Genomic DNA, 17,437 nt, shown 5'->3' with positions numbered 1-17,437 from the left:
TATGGAGCACATCCAAACATCCTTCTCCAACAATGGGAGAATGGATTGTAACGTGACCATTCGAATTTGGATTTCGTGACGGATTGGTTCAGTCTGCTGAGATCCAATATTGGTCTCAGGTCCCCTGTCTTTTGGCACTAAAAGAACCTGGAGTAATTTCCTGATCCGATCTGGTCTGTGGGGACCGGTTGGATGACTCCTTTTCTAGCAGCTTTAAAGCTTCTGCGGCTGCCATTTCCCTTTGACTGGGTGGTGGGTCCGGGATTCTTTTGGACTGTGGGGGCAGTATGTGAATGGGATGGTGTAACCTCCGGCAATGATCCGAAGCACCCATCTGTCCTGAGTGATTGACTCCCAGGCTTTTAGGTGCTTGGCAAAACGACACCCGACTGGCTCGAGCAGCACAGCCGGGAAATCCCTCATGAAGTGTGGGAGGCTGAAGAGCCACGAAAGGACTCTGTCTCCAGAATTGCGGGGCCCTCTGCCGCCTCTGGGACGGCGTCTCCCTGAAAAATTTCCCCGTCCTCTGCCTCTGGAAAGGGATTCTTCCTGCTGTTGGGAGAAAAACTTACGGGATTTGCGGAACCACATTTTCCCCTCCTTTAGCCTTGGGGTAAGGCCGAAAGGGAGTGGAATAACGGGCACCTACGGCAGATAAAGTTTTTCCCTCTTGCTCACAGCGGGTAAGGGTGTCTTTAACCTTGGGTCCAAACAAGGAGGACCCATCAAAGGGAGCGTCGGCGAAGGAAGACTTGAAGGCCTCCGCAAACTGACACAAACGGAGCCAGGCTTGTCTCCGTGAGAGCCACGCCTGTGCCTGCCGCTCTACCCGCCCCTTCGGCCGCATAGGAAATGAGCCTCATGGACGAGTTAGAAATTGACGTAAGGATAGCCAACTGAGAGCTAACCGACTGGGCTAGCTGCTCAGGTAGGTTACCGAGAGGGAATCTGACAACTCCTTGACCAGATCCCTCTGAAGCCTGGTAAAATGTGCCAAATAATTCAGAGACCTTAAAGTAAAGGCCGCTGAAGTCAGGGTGCGCTTCCGTACCTGTCCATACTCCTAGACTCCTTATTAGGAGGATGGATGGACGTTGAAGCCTCTGCCACGTCCTGTTGTGTAGCAGATGCCACCACCATGGCATCTACAGCCACGCCTTTAGTGAGGAACTCCTTCTCGGGGAGCAGACAAAAATTTATTTGGACGAGAAGGGACTGGTTCCACGGTATCTGGATGTTCCCACGCGCCTTGACAAACTAAATCCAGAAGCTCGTCGAAGGCGGAGACACCCAGGAGGCGGAGGGCTGAGCCCCAAAGGCAATGAGGAGCACTGACTCGTCAGGCGAGGGGGCCTTGCATACCCAGCCGCCTCGTTGTTTGAGGACCTGTAAGATGTCTGCAAAGGAGACATCATCCGAGGACGACTTGGGACTCCTCTGCATCATCCAGATCAGTGTCTGAAGTAATAGACTCGGGGAGTCCACGTGCTTCCTCTTGCACGATCTCTTCCTTGGGGTTCCTCCGAAGACAGCTCAGAAGAACCCTCAGGAGGAGGGGAACCCCCACTGGGGGTAACCTCAGGCCCCGGGCTCCACTGACTACGGACAGGGGAACTGCCAAAGACCCAGTCTCCACTCCTAGGGAAGGTGCGGTAAAGCCGGGAGATGGCGAAGAGGACTTGGCCAAGGCACTCCTCATGGCTCTGGAAGCCGGCCCCCCCAGGATCCTCGGAGTGTCCGGTCCCCTGAGCCGTGATAGTCGACGGAAGACCCAGCCGAAGCACCGAGGGGAGGCTCGGAACCGAAAGCATAGGTCCCGAAACATCACCCCCGGGTCCAGCCGAAGGCGTCCGCGTACCAAACTCGGACCCGAAGGCCCGGGTTGGAGTAAGGGTCGGAGCCGACCCTGAGATCTCCATCGGCTCCAACAGCACCTGCTCCGGAGCCGAAGCAGTCGGAGGAGGAATGGCAATGGGGTGGGCCAAGGTCATCGGCTCCGAAGCCAACTGGGTCGGAACCGAAACAAATTTTTGGAAGACTGGGGACTGGAACAGTCTTTGGAGCACCCTGTCTATATCAGAATCTGACATCCTCGAAGACCGAGAGGAAACAGAACGGGTCCGACGGCCTCTCCAACGGCCCCAAAGGGCTAGGGGACCGGCTCGAGGCGACTCGATGAGTATCGGCGCCGAGGAATACACACCAGATTCCATCGGTGCCGAGGTGGACTTCGCCGAGGAGGAAGTGTCTGAGCGGGCAACCTTTGTCGGCTCCGAGCAGTGGAGCCGGCGAAGATGACCCGCCTCGATGCCCCAGCTATCGGCTCCGAAGCCAGAGGAGTCGATACTGGTGGCATCGAGGCAGACCGTTCGACCTCGGCTCCAAGTCCTTGGAGCCGAAGGAGAGGCCTGCCTTTGTTTCTTAGCGATCGGATCCGACGGACTGGTCGGAGCCGCCCTTTCTTTGGCTGGAGAAGGAGAGGATGCCAAAGCTTCTTCGAAGAAGGTTTAATTAATCCCTTAAGAATTAATTTATTTTTCCTCTCCTGGAGGACCCTTGAGGAAAAAGCGTGACATACACTACATGATTCCTGTAAATGCTTTGCCCCTAAGCAATACACACATAGCGAGTGATCGTCCGTGATGGACATTTTGAAGCTACATTTTACACATTTCTTGAAGCCCGAAGGCCTAGGATTCTGAGACATTATAGAAATTTTCAGAAAGTAACTGTAAAGAACACTGGTGACAGACCTATAATAGGCTTACAGTTTACACTCGCAATACTCTGAGTCAGTTAAACACAGCACAAACTCTGTAAATGTAATAATTTCTCTCAGAAGTTCCTCTTTAAGGAAATATAAGTGAAACAGAACCGAAGTCACCTACAAATAAAAAGACCGGGAAAGGCCTTTCCAGACAAGAGGTACTCCTAGTCCACACTCACAACACAAGAATTCACCAAGTGAATTTTGTCAAACACACTCAAAACACAAGAATAGCTGTTAAAACAGCTTTTTGTAGAGAATGAAGAAAATCCTGACAGAAAAACTAGTGAAATAATCACTACTTAACTCAGCCAGCTCGAGACCACGTCTTCACTTGTTAGCGGCAAACGAGATCTGGGGGACTGGTAGTGGTGCATCCTGGGATATGGTAAGCTCAGCCAGTAAGAGACTTCGCTCTTTGGCATAAGCGTGCCGAGTCGGAGCCGAGGGATCGGCTCCGAACCCATCATTCAGAATGTAGGCGAGATAGGATCACATAACATCTACAAGTTTGCACTCTAATTGGAAAGCTAATAGCCTGGAAAAAAGACGTCGGTGATAGACACACCAAGTGAGAGCTTGAGGAAAGATTAGTCACTGAAGTGGGTGGAATTGTTCATATAAGATCCATTTGTTATATGGAAGGGCCCTTTCTGAAATTCAAACTCTGTAACAGCATGGTCAGTCATCAGATTATTAAACAAAAAGTATATTTGCCTTGAACTCTACATAACCGTAATTTGTCAGGCACTGAATACATCATTAGAAACATCTACAAAAGACTGCATGAAGGGTGGAAAAAGCAGATAGTTTAGAATGGCTGGTCTTCAGGAGTTGATCATATTTCCTTTGGGGAATGAAAGTGTTTTAGTGGATCATTTAAAATGTTCACATGGCTCAGTTTAAACAAATGGAAAATCTGGAGGGGAGCCAGATGGAAATGATTTTTCTACCAACAAAAGGGACAAAGATCTTATCAGAACAACACATGCTTTCATCTTCTTAACAAAACAGGCCATATCTACGTCTTACTCACTTGTACACTCTCTCACCATTAAGACTATGACAGAAACCAACATTCTAAGTTTACCAGTTGTCAGCTGTGCTTTCTACAATAAAGCACAACATTCCTATACACACTACCTGCAAACAAAGAATGTAAGAGTAACCTCAGGCACTGGAGATGCACACAATGGATCCCAAACCTCCTCACCTTAGACATCTGTCTACTGAGTACCTCGTCCCAGTAAATCAAAGCTTGCTTTGAAAATGGTTTGAGCCTGCAGATTTTTCATAGAAAGTAAAAAAACATGGAGCAAATCTTTGGCCAAAGTCGGATTTGTTTCCACGAACAGAACTGGGGACTAATATCCAGTAGGAGGGGTCTCTCTACTGAAATCTGAAAAGTTACATTAAAAGCCTTCATCTTTCCTTTGAGTAGGATAAGCCCAGTGGTCTCAAAAGACCAACACTTCTTGGCAATACTGGCCAAATATGACAACAGCAATCTTCTATGGGAATGTCAATAGAAGTGATCAGATACACTGAAAGAGAAAACTTCTTTCCCGAAGATAAAATGAAAAAGATATTTTTACTTAACACTGCTACTAAAAAAACAAGTAGTAATGTGAAGCAACTATTCACTTCAGGTGAGGAAAAAAAAAATTGGATGGGGTGTATGTTGCAGTCTTTCACAGAAAAGTTACCACACTAAAAGCCTGAGTATGAAACAGAAACCACATACCTAAAGGAAAATCTAACTGCTATAAAGTTCTGGTTGGAAGAAAACATCCACACACTTAATGCAAATAATGCCAAGTTTCACTGCAACAAAACTCTTTATGAGGAATATATATTGGTACTGCTTCCAGAAAGTAGCTGTAATATCTGGCAATATGATCCCTAGAGGGCTTTTTTTGCTTGTATACATTACTATATATACAATCCCAGCCCAAAAGCAGCATTACATAATTTCTCATAGTGTAAATTGGACTCAATGGACTGCCCACAAATTTGGGTGCATTCAACCATGCCATGAAAACACCATCAATGATATACTATTAGTAAATACTTGATCAGTAAAAGAAAATGTACTTCACACATACCAAATGAAAAAAATATAAACCGGTTTCCTCAAATTTCCTTTAAACAATACATTAATCAAGTTCAAATAGGTGGAAACCTCAACATGCTCACTTTTTTCTCAGGGAAACTTTTATTACAAGTCTGTTCCTAAAACATGGCACATACATCTAAGCACAAAGACAATTTATTTTAGAAGTGCTTAGGACTTTTCTGTCCCAAATGAAGACGTGGATTTGTTCCCCAGACCATACTAATGGAAAGAATCAAAGGTATAGAAATACCTCAGACCATTTCATCCCAAGACACTACCCTCATAAAAAGAACAGAAAGAATAAGAGAATCTATTACGGTGTTTCTGAAGCAGATGCATTGACTGATTTCAGCTTCATATGACAGGACAACAACAGTCAAAATTTTCTCGCACTTCCTCTCCTTTCTATTTCTTTTACTCTGCATGCTTTTCTTAACTTTTTCATAGTAAGTCTTCACCCCACTGCATTATTTCCTGCAACTATTTACAATCTTCCCCTCTTCTAATACCTTTATTCCTCTCCCTATAATATGCTGTGTTGCTATCCTTTTAGTACAAGCCATTTTCTTTCTTGATGGCTACATCTTATCCAAAAAACTCTGCTAAGCATGGTATGGTAACAATTCTAAGTTTAGGTTTTGCTATTATAAAATGTATTTTAGCTTCTTAACCTAAATATTCTAGCATATTCTTGCTTTTGTAAATATGCACATTTTATGGCATATCATTGCATCTGTAAATACGTTTGGTGCAACGTCTTATGTGATCCTTTCCACATAGGTTGGGCCTGTAAATTATCCAGAGATCAGTGCACTACTCTGATATACAAATATAAATGAATGAATAAAAACAAAATAATTTCCTGCAAAGGAAGCACTGCCTTCCATTTCATTCATGCATTTGCTACCAAACTAATTGGAGCTTATGCTTGGTTTGGAAAATGCATACTTGAGTTACTCATTTAGAAAAGTCACACTACTACCGCGTTGCTGCTAATAACGTACATACGAGTTCATATTAAAGCTCCAAGTGACCATGATTTCCTGTCTGATTTCAGCTGCATCAGTGGTCATTGTAAACAAATTTACTGCAAGATTTTTAATTACATAACTACAGTGGATTTCCAAAAAGGAATGTGCGGTTCTAAAAAGGATGCCAAAATCTGGAGCAGACAAAGTACAGTTTTGTACCTACCATAAATGTAGATGTCCGAACAGGATAGCATCTGCAGTCATAACAAATGGGTTGTCCTGTCGTCAGGCAGCCCTTCGGTCGGCCGGATTCCAAAGTCTGGGTCCGGCTTCGGCTGATGTCGCACTTCACCCGAAGTCATCTCTGCTGGTCTTCGGGTATAAAGGCATCAGCCAACGCCATTTTCCTCAGTGTTTCTTTCCCCAGATGCCAGTTGCCCACTTGGAAAGCTAAATTTTGGATAAATGCCAATGTTTCCAAAATAATAGAAGGCAAACACAAAAAATAAGCATGTATGTACATATATACAAACAAATACACCATAAGAGACTCCCCCCCCAGCTAGCTATTAGGAGGGTAAATACCCTAGGAGTACCACAGAGGGGAAGGAGGGTGGGTAATCCTGACTGCAGATGCTATCCTGTTCGGACATCTACATTTATGGTAGGTACAAAACTGTACTATGTCCTTCAAGGATGCATCTGCAGTCACAACAAATGGGTAGAATACCATAGCCAAACTAGGGACGAGGAAGAAGAATTATGGTGTAGTTAGGATCCCTTGCAATACAGCAGTGGCAAACCCTGCTCGGGATCTAGAGTATAGAGGTAAATTATAATGCTTGGCAAATGTATGCACGGAGGTCCAAGTAGCCGCCTCAATAATGTCCTTGGTTGCCACTCCTCGTAAGAAAGCTGTGGTAGTGGCTGTAGCCCTTGTAGAATGAGGTCTTATGTTCTGTGGAATTGGTTTTCCATGGTAGGAGTAACAGAATCTTATGCAATTTCCTATCCATTTGGAGATTGTCTGTTTGGAAATTGCTTTTCCTTCCCTTCCTGTTGCATAGGCTACTAAAAGCTGGTCAGTTTTTCTGTTACCTTTGGTTCTGTCCAGGTAGTAGCGTAACTGTCTATGTACATTCAAGGTATGCAGCAGTCTTTCCCCCCTGTTCTGTGGATTGGGAAAGAAGGTAGGCAGGTGGATTGCCTGGTTTAAAGACACTCTGGATACCACCTTAGGCATAAATGTAGGATTAGTTCTCATGGACACTCTATCTTGATAGAAGATTAGGAAGGGTTGTACTGCCATTAAGGCCTGTAGTTCCGAAACCCTCCTTGCTGAAGTAATTGCCAGTAGGAAAGCAGTTTTCCATGATAGGTGTTGAAGATCTGCTGTTGCTGCTGGTTCAAATGGAGGGAGTGTCAATTTTTCTAGCACAAAGTTCAAGTCCCATGCTGGTAATGGTGGTTTCCTATGAGGTTTTACATTCTTGATCCCTCTGAGAACTGCCTGAGAAGAGGATGCGAAAAGACAGGTGGATCGAAGCTGTATTCTGCTGAAATAGCTGATGCATGTATCTTGATGGAGGAATAGGACAGGCCTGTATGTAGAAGCTCTGCCAAGTACTCCAGGATGTTAGCAATATCTATGTTCGACACATCTTTTCCTCTTTCAGTACACCAAATGACAAACCTTTTCCATTTTCCTGCATAGATCCTTCTTGTTGAAGGTCTGCGGGCTTCAAGGATAATGTCTTTAACCCTTTGGGATAAGTCTGGGTTAGTTGCTGTTATGTGATGTTCCAGGCAGTCAGTTGCAAGGTTTTTAGGTTTGGGTGCATGATGTTGTAGTTGTTCTGAGTTAACATCAAAGACATCAGGGGTATTGACCACATTCTCCCCTGAGACATGCTCCTCAGCAATGGATACCAGTGTTGTCTTGGCCAATTTGGAGCTATCAGAATTATCCTTGGACGTTCCTCTTTGATTTTCAGTAGTACCTTGTGCATCAAAGGAAGAGGTGGAAATGCATATGCTGTCAGGCCTTTCCAACTGAAGGATAGAGAGTCCATCTTCCATGCAAGTGGGTGGTATGTCCTTGTGCAGAATTTTTTGAGCTGGTGATTGAGTGGGGATGCGAATAGGTCTATTTGTGGCATTCCCCATTTCTTTGTGATGGCCTTGAAGATGTCCGGGTGTAGCATCCATTCGTGAGCATCCGAGGTGGTTCTGCTTAACATGTCTGCTAGGGTATTTTCTTTTCCCGGCACAAATATTGCCTGTAACTGGATGTTGTAGCTCAGAGCCATATTCCAAAGGTCCAGAGTCATCCTGCATAGGGGGTATGAATGAGTGCCTCCCCGTTTGTTGATGTACCACATGACTGTGGTGTTGTCTGTCCTTATCATTAAATGGCCTTCTTTGAGGAATGGTCTGAATTTCTGGATTGCTAGTTTTACTGCCAGCATTTCCTTTTGGTTTATGTGCAGGTGCAGCTGGTCTGGAGTCCACAATCCTTGTATGCATTTGTCCAACATGTGCGCCCCCCAGCCTAGGTCTGAGGCGTCCGTTGTGATGGTTTGGCTTGCTTGAAAGTTGTGGAATGGCAAGCCTGGGTTTGACTGGCATGCTTGAGCCCACCATAGGAACTCTTGTTTCAGGCATGGGATTATTGGAATTTCGGTTTCTAAGCTGTGCCTGTGTTGAGACCATAAATTCTTTAGGTACCACTGTAGCTTTCTCATATGCAGTCTGGCATGGGGTACCAGGATTATGCATGATGCCATGAAGCCCAAGGCCTGCAGTACTTTTCTTGCTGTTAGTTTGTTCTGCTTTGTTAATGCCAAGAAGTAAAGAGGGAGTTGTTCTTGTTTTTCTGCAGTTAGGAATGCCATTTGTTTTACTGTGTCCAATTCCGCACCCAAGAATGTTCTTGTCTGGGATGGTATCAGTCTTGACTTTTTTAAATTGACTGTGTATCCCAGGGCTTGTAGTAAGCAAATGACTCTTTGTCAGCTTGCTTTTGTTGTCCGCTTGTAACAGGCAGTCGTCCAGGTATGGATAAATTTGGATTCCCTGTAGCCTGCAATGAGCGATTACTGATGCCAGGCATTTTGTGAATACTCTGGGCGCAGTAGATAAGCCAAAGGGCAATGCTGAGAATTGATAATGCTCTGATCCTGCAAGAAATCTGAGGTATCTTCTGCAATTTGGTCGTATGAGGACGTGCAGGTATGCCTCCTTGAGATCTAGAGTTACCAGCCAACACTCCTTGCCCAGCATGGGAAGAAGTTGCTGTAGGGTCAGCATTTTGAATTTTGGGACAATGATGAATGTGTTTAAGACGGACAGGTCGAGAATAGGTCTCCAACTTTTCTCTTTTCTTGGTACTAGGAAGAGTCTGGAGTAGAATCCTTTGCCCTGTTCTGTTATTGGTACTCTTTCCACAGCTCTCATCTTTGTTAATTGAGCTATCTGCTTTAGAGCTTCTGTTTTTTTGATTTGGAGGTAGGTTTGGCATTCCTCTTTTTACTGGTAAGGTGTGGAAGTGGAACCTGTAGCCTTGGTCTATGGTTTGCAAAATCCACTTGTCTTTTGTGATATAGTGCCAATTTTTTGAAAATAAGGCTAACTTTCCGCCTAAAGGTGCTGCTATTTGCTCCCTGGTAGGCGGTGTCAGAGCCAAGTCACTGTGATTGTCCTGTTGCAGTGGCAGTGGTTGTGTCTGTGCCTCGCTGGTTATTGCCTTCCACTGGCGTCCTCTGTAGGCACCTCCTCTGGATTGATTTCTGCCTCTAGAGCGTCTATTCCTGCCTCTTTGAGATTTTGAGGAGTCTGGAAAGGACCAATTTTTGGCAGGCCAGTTCCTGCTAAACCTTGGGGGCTGAACCTGTAAGAAATCCTTAACTGTTTGTACAGATTTTGCCTTCTCTTCCATTTTCTTCATTACTTGCTGAGCAGGGGTACCAAATAGACTGGTCTTATCCATAGGAGCATCTAACAGCTTTGCTTTAACATGATCCGGCAAGACCTGTTCTTTTAACCATGCATGCCTTCTTATCACTGTGCCAGTCATGGCTGATCTAAATGAAGCCTCCAGTGCATCATAGCCACATTTTAAGGAATGGTTACTAACCTGCTGAATGTTATTCACCATTTCTAAAACATATTTCTTATCTAAGGAGTCATCAGAGGACAGCTTCTTAGTTAACTGATCAAGCATAAACTCTTGGTATTGGATCATATGAAACTGACAGTTTAAAGCTCTAGCTGAGAGAGTAGCAGAGGTGTAAACTTTTTCCCCATCTCTCTAAGGACCTGGATTCCCTTTCAGAAGGGAGAGGGTTTCTTGCTGAGGTCGAGGCTACTGCCTTAGGCCCCTGGGATATAGTCTCAGGATCTGCAAGTGGGGCCTTGTATAGGTGGTGATGAGTGTCTGGCACCCTGTAAAATCTATCTGGTTTGGCAGGGCTGGAGGTAAAGTATCAGGAGCAGTGCAAACATCATTAAATGCATCATCCACAACAGGCAGAACTGGAGGTATAGCTAAGGGCCTATGTTGTGGTAAGTGCAGAAAGGTCCTAAGCCTTTTTCTTGAATCTGAGAAATCTTGTCCCTGCCATTGGAATTGTTCTCTCATGGCATGTAAGGTTTCCCCAAAGGAAAATTCCTCTGGTGGAGAGGCAGATGGAATGGATTCTTCAGCATCGGAATCTTCATAAGTAGAAAAAGGAGCCTCTGGCTGATCTGTAATGTCTGAGTCATCCGAGGAATCATCAGAGGACACTGGCTCGGGGGGGGCTCTGCTCTAGGTCTCTTTTCTGGAGGCTGAGAGGCCCTGTCTGGGTGAGATTGGGATCCCCTAATTAAGGATATTAAATCCTCTGCCAGAGTAAGCATTTGTGAACTAGAAGTGGGCCTGTGTGAGGGAGGCTTAGCAGGCACCGATTTAACAGTTTTGGCTGCTTTAGCCCTGGCAAAGGCCTTAATAGACATGGCTGCAGGAGGCCTAGCAGCACCATGTGCTGGGGTAGAGACATCCAAAGGGATGGTGTCTGATAATTCACTAGGAACCACAGTAGTAGGCAAAACTTCAGAGGCCGATTCAACTAAGGTAGCAGGAGCCTCAGTAGTAGTCATGGATTCGGCTGAAGATTGACCCGTTTTCTCGGTTTCGGCCGAAACAGAGACACTCGCGGCTTGCTTAACCGTGGTTTCGGCCGAAACCGCGGACCGCGAGTGTCGGTTTTTTTCTTTGCGTTTTTTAACAATTTGTGTAGTCGGAGGATCCGACGGCATAATGTACGCAAAATATGAGCCGAAAAACTGTTCAGCAAACTCCGACCGACGCCTAAGCGTTCGTCGGTTGAAGGAAGCACAGGCTAAACAGGCTGCTACGTCGTGGTCTGGGCCTAAGCAAGGTAGGCAGTAAGAGTGGAAATCTTTATGAGGTATTTGTTTCCCCACAAGTTAAACAGTTATTTACTTTTTCTGACATCGGCTGAGGCAAGAAAGAGTCCCCAACGGGGTACTTAGCTTTTAGAAGTCTTCGAAGTAGTATTCGGTAGTAGTAATTTCTGGATCTGACCGACCGGCACTTGCGAACAGCTTCTGCTTCGGGCGCCACGCGGCAAGAAAGACTGGGGAAAATGGCGTCGGCTGATGCCTTTATACCCGCAGACCAGCAGAGATGACGTCGGGTGAAGTGCGACATCAGCCGAAGCCGGACCCAGACTTTGGAATCCGGCCGACTGAAGGGCTGGCTGACGACAGGACAACCCATTTGTTATGACTGCAGATGCATCCTTGAAGGACATCCCAGCAAACACGCCTTTTAGACCAAAATGTTTATAAAACATGAGTGCAGTGCAGCAAGACTGCAAAAGTCTGTAGCTTTTGAGGCTTAATCTCACCATTAAATAAGCATGCACAGCTCACATAACTACTTCGCCACTGAAAATTTAAGTGAGGCAAAAAAGAAATGGATGGGGTGTATGTTGCAGTCTTTCACAGAAAAGTTACCACACTAAAAGCCCAAGTATGAAACAGAAACCACACACCTAAAGGAAAATCTAACTGCTATAAAGTTCTGGTTGGAAGAAAACATTCACACACTTAATGCAAATAATGCCAAGTTTCACTGCAACAAAGCTCTTTATGAGGAATATATATTGGTACTGCTTCCAGAAAGTAGCTGTAATATCTGGCAATATGATCCCTAGAGGGCTCTTTTTGGGAAGCAGTATTTGCACCTCTCAGTAATTTGGCACTTTGCATCCTCTACTTCAAAAATCTTTACATATTCCTTTCTAATCAACAAAGCTCAAATGTCTTATGTTTATGAATGGCTTCTCAAAGATAGCAGTGTTTACAAACAATAATTACACAAGTCAGTGCTAAGTGAAATTCTTAAAATCTGTTTTAAGATATTGTCGCAATTCTTTGTTAGGCTCTCAAAAAAAAAAAAGCACTGTATTACTTTCAAATGCAAACAATGGTGACCGAATATACATATTAAGTAATACTATCAGGAGACAGTGCATTATACACAATTCCCAATTAATTAAGCACATACCTGAAAACTACGATGTTAACATGTTGATGCCTGCAGCGATTGCAGAACTGTCCTTTCCTGAAATTCGTGTGGCATACACAGAAGCAGGGGCAAAGATCATCATAATTTACTATTACACCCTTCAAGAACTGGCTGTATTCCACTGAAAGATCTTGAATGAATTTCAGTAAAAGAGCACCTGAAACAGAAGGTACATACATATTTTAAAATTTTAGTGAAAGTTCTATCTAGATCCAGATAAAAATTTATATTTCAATAGCTTTTATTATGATATATACTAAAGGGGTCCACTAAAGAAAATGGAGATGGCTCTAGTGAAATGGTGCCTTTTGTATATTGACTCACTATTAAATATTTAACAGTTATCCTTTTTTATTTATTCTGGCTAGGAAAGTGGGCTGGGAGATGGCTCCCTATATACAGTACAGTTTTGTACCTACCATAAATGTAGATGTCCGATAGGAATGCATCTGCAGTCCTTACAAATGGGTTGTCCTGTCGTCAGGCAGCCCTTCGGTCGGCCGGATTCCAAAGTCTGGGTCTGGCCTCGGCTGGTGTCGCACTTCACCCGACGTCATAGCTGCAGTTCTTCGGGTATAAAGGCATCAGCCGACGCCATTTTCCTCAGTGTTTCTTGCCCCAGATGCCAGGTGCCCTCTTGGAAGGCTAAATTTGGATAAATGCCAATGATTCCAAATAGTAGAGAGCAAACACAAAAAATAAGCATGTATGTACATATATACAAACAAATACACCATAATAGATCCCCCCCAAGCTAGCTGAAGGCTGGCAAATACCCTAGGAGTACCTCAGAGGGGAAGGTGGGTGGGTAATCCTGACTACAGATGCATTCCTATCGGACATCTACATTTATGGTAGGTACAAAACTGTACTATGTCCTTCAAGGATGCATCTGCAGTCCTTACAAATGGGTAGAATACCATAGCTATGCAAGGGGAGGAGGAAAGAGTAGAGATTATGGTGTAGCTAGGATCCCTTGCAAAACAGCAGTGGCAAAACCTGCTCGGGATCTAGAGTATAAAGGTAAATTGTAATGTTTGGCAAATGTATGCACGGAGGTCCAAGTAGCAGCCTCTATAATGTCCTTGGTAGCCACTCCTCGTAAGAAGGCTGTGGTAGTGGCTGTAGCCCTTGTGGAATGAGGCCTGATGTTCTCTGGAGTTTTCTTTCCATGGTAGGAGTAACAAAATCTAATGCAATTTCCTATCCATTTGGAGATTGTCTGTTTTGAAATTGGTTTTCCTTCCTTTCCTGTGGCATATGCTACCAGAAGCTGGTCAGTTTTTCTATTGGACTTAGTCCTGTCCAGGTAGTAGCGTAACTGTCTGTGTACATCCAAGGTATGCAAAAGTCTTTCTCCCTGTTTTGTGGGTTTGGAAAGAATGTAGGTAGGTGGATAGCCTGATTTAATGACACTCTGGATACCACCTTAGGCATAAATGTAGGATTTGTTCTCATGGACACTCTAACTTGATGGAAGATCAGGAAGGGTTGCACTGCCATTAATGCCTGTAGTTCAGAGACCCTTCTTGCTGAAGTTATTGCCAGCAGGAAAGCAGTCTTCCAGGATAAGTATTGTAATTCTGCTGTTGCTGCTGGCTCGAAAGGAGGAAGTGTCAATTTTTCTAGCACAAAGTTCAAGTCCCATGCTGGCAATGGTGGTTTCCTGGGAGGTTTTACATTTTTAATGAGAGAGAGAGAATAATAAGAGAGATAATAATAATAAGAGAGAAGACAGGAGGATCCAAGCTGTATTGTGCTGAAATAGCTGATGCATGTATCTTGATGGAAGAGTAGGACAGGCCTGTATGGAAGAGCTCCGCCAAGTACTCCAGGATGTTGGCTATGTTCACCAGTGTCACATCTTGCCCCTTTGCAGTACTCCAAATGAGATATCTTTTCCATTTTTCTGCATAATTCTTTCTTGTTGAAGGTCTGCGAGCCTCCAGGATTATGTCTTTAACCCTTTGGGATAAATTTGGGTTAATTGCTGTTATGTAATGTTCCAGGCAGTTAGCTGCAGGGTTTTCAGGTTTGGATGCAGGATGTTGTAGTTGTTCTGTGTTAACAGTAATGGGATCAGAGGTAGTGTCCATATTTGTTCCCGAGACATGCTCCTCAGCAATGGGTACCAATGTTGTCTTGGCCAGTCTGGAGCTATCAGAATGATCCTTGGACGGTCCTCTTTGATCTTCAGAAGCACCTTGTGCATCAAAGGAAGTGGTGGAAATGCATATGCTGTCAGGTTTTTCCAACTGAAAGATAGGGAGTCCACCTTCCAAGCAAGTGGGTGGTACGTCCTTGTGCAGAATTTCTTTAGCTGGTGACTGAATGGGGATGCAAACAAGTCTATTTCTGGTAATCCCCATTCCCTTGTGATGGCTTTGAAGATGTCTGGATGAAGCATCCATTCGTGGGCATCTGTGGTTGTTCTGCTTAATATGTCTGCTAGAATGTTTTCTTTTCCCGGTACAAAAATTGCTTGTAACTGAATGTTGTAGCTCAGGGCCACATCCCATAGGTCCAGTGCCAGCCGGCATAGAGGATATGAATGGGTGCCTCCCTGTTTGTTGATGTACCACATAACTGTGGTGTTGTCTGTCCTTATCATCAACTGACCTTCTTGGAGAAATGGTCTGAATGACTGGATTGCCAATTTTACTGCCAGCATTTCTTTTAGATTTATGTGTAGGCGTAGCTGGTCCTGAGTCCATAAGCCTTGTATGCACTTGCCCTGCATGTGTGCCCCCCAACCGAGGTCTGAGGCATCTGTCGTGATGGTTTGGCTTGGTTGACTGTTGCAGAAGGGCAATCCTGTGTTTGATTGGTGGGCTCAGTTGCAGAAGGGCAATCCTGTGTTTGATTGGCAGGCCTGAGCCCACCATAGGAACTCTTGTTTCAGGCATGGGATTATTGGGATTTTGGTTTCTAGGCTGTGCTTGTGTTGGGACCACAAATTCCTTAGGTACCACTGTAGCTTTCTCATATGCAGTCTGGCATGAGGGACCAGAATTATGCAAGATGCCATGAAGCCTAGAGCTTGCAGTACTTTTCTTGCAGTTAGGTGATTCTGCTTTGTTAATGCCAAGAAGTAGAGAGGTAGTTGCTCTTTCTTTTCTGCAGTTAGGAATGCCATTTGTTTTGATGTGTCCAGCTCTGCACCCAGAAAGGTTATTCTTTGGGATGGACATCAGCCTTGACTTTTTTATATTGACTGTATATCCCAAGGCTTGCAGCAGGTAAATGACTCTTTGTAAATCTTCTGCTAGCTTGCTTTTGTTGTCCGCTTGAATCAGGCAGTCGTCCAGGTAGGGATAAATTTGGATTCCCTGAAGTCTGCAATGAGCAATTACTGATGCCAGGCATTTCGTGAACACTCTGGGCGCAGTAGATAAGCCAAAGGGCAATGCTGAAAATTGATAATGCTCTGATCCGGCAAGAAATCTGAGGTATCTTCTGCAAATTGGTCTTATGGGGACGTGCAGGTATGCCTCCTTGAGATCTAGAGTTACCAGCCAAGACTCTTTGCCCAGCATGGGAAGAAGCTGCTGTAGGGTCAGCATTTTGAATTTTGGAACAATAAGGAATGTGTTTAAAGCGGACAGGTCTAGAATGGGTCTCCATTTGTTTTCTTTTCTTGGTACCAGGAAGAGTCTGGAGTAAAATCCCTTTCCTTGCTCCATAGATGATACCTTTTCCACAGCTCTCATTCTTAACAGCTGAGATATTTGTTTTAGAGCTTCTGTCCTTTGAGTAGGTGGTAGGTTTGGCATTCCTCTCTTCCCTGGTAGAGTATGGAAATGGAACCTGTAACCTTGGTCTATAGTTTGCAAAATCCATTTTTCCCTTGTGATGCAATGCCAGTTTTTTGAGAATAAGGTTAATTTTCCGCCTAAGGGTGCTTCTAGTTGTTCCCTGGTAGGCGGTGCCACTGTCAAGTCACTGTGATTGAGTTGTTGTAGAGGTGGTGGCTGCGTCCATGCCCCGCTGGTTGTTACCTTGCCATTGGCATCCCCTGTAGGCACCCCTGGATTGGTTTCTGTCTCTTGAACGCCTATTCCTGCCCCTTTGAGGCTTAGAGGAGTCCGGAAAGGACCAATTCTTGGAGGGCCAGTTCCTGCTAAACCTTGGAGGTTGAACCTGTAAGAAATCTTTCACCGTTTGTACAGATTTCGCCTTCTCTTCCATCTTTTTTAGCACCTGCTGAGCAGGGGAACCAAATAAATTGACCTTGTCCATGGGTGCATCCAAAAGCTTTGATTTGACATGGTCTGGTAATGCCTGTTCTTTCAACCATGCATGTCTCCTGATAACTGTGCCAGTCATGGCTGATCTAAAGGAAGCCTCCAGTGCATCATAGCCACATTTTAAAGAATGGTTACTAACCTGATGTATGTTATGTACCATTTCCTGAACATATTTTTTATCTAAAGATTCCTCAGAGGAAAGCTTTTTAGTTAACTGGTCAAGCATAAACTCCTGATATTGAATCATATGAAATTGGCAGTTTAAAGCCCTAGCTGACAAGGTAGCAGAAGTGTAAACTTTTTTACCCCATCTCTCTAAGGACCTGGATTCCCTTTCAGAGGGGAGGGGGTTTTTAGTAGAAGTAGCAGCTACAGCTTTAGGGCCCTGGGCGATGGTCTCTGGATCTGCAAAAGGAGCCTTGTATAAATGGTGATGAGTGTCCGGGACCCTGTAGAACCTATCGGGCTTAGCAGGAGCCGGAGGTAAAGAATCAGGAGCAGTGCAAGCATCATTAAATATCATCTACAACAGAAAGAACTGGAGGTATAGCTAAAGGCCTATGTTGTGGCAAATGTAGAAAGGTTCTAAGCCTTTTTCTGGAGTCTGAGAAATCTTGGCCCTGCCACTGAAATTGTTCCCTCATAGCATGCAAGGTTTCCCCAAAGGAAAATTCTTCAGGTGGAGAGGCTGAAGGAATGGACTCTTCAGCATCAGAGTCTTCGTAAGGAGAATAAGAAGCC

General features: G+C 44.6%; 1 protein-coding gene across 1 annotated transcript in view; it reads right to left on the bottom strand.

Annotated features, from left to right (window-relative positions):
* Positions 1-17,437, bottom strand: part of LOC122816730 — a 2,226,031-nt gene that overhangs the window by 1,732,931 nt on the left and 475,663 nt on the right. Inside the window, exon 7 of the mRNA XM_044089722.1 lies at positions 12,429-12,606. Coding sequence (XP_043945657.1) covers positions 12,429-12,606 — 178 coding nt within the window. The remainder of the gene's footprint in view (positions 1-12,428; positions 12,607-17,437) is intronic.

This window comes from Protopterus annectens, chromosome 12.part0 (assembly GCF_019279795.1).
Source record: "Protopterus annectens isolate FY-2018-M chromosome 12.part0, PAN1.0, whole genome shotgun sequence".
Classification (NCBI taxonomy): domain Eukaryota; kingdom Metazoa; phylum Chordata; order Ceratodontiformes; family Protopteridae; genus Protopterus; species Protopterus annectens.
Note: the sequence above shows the minus strand (reverse complement) of the source record. Positions and strands in the feature narration are given on the sequence as shown.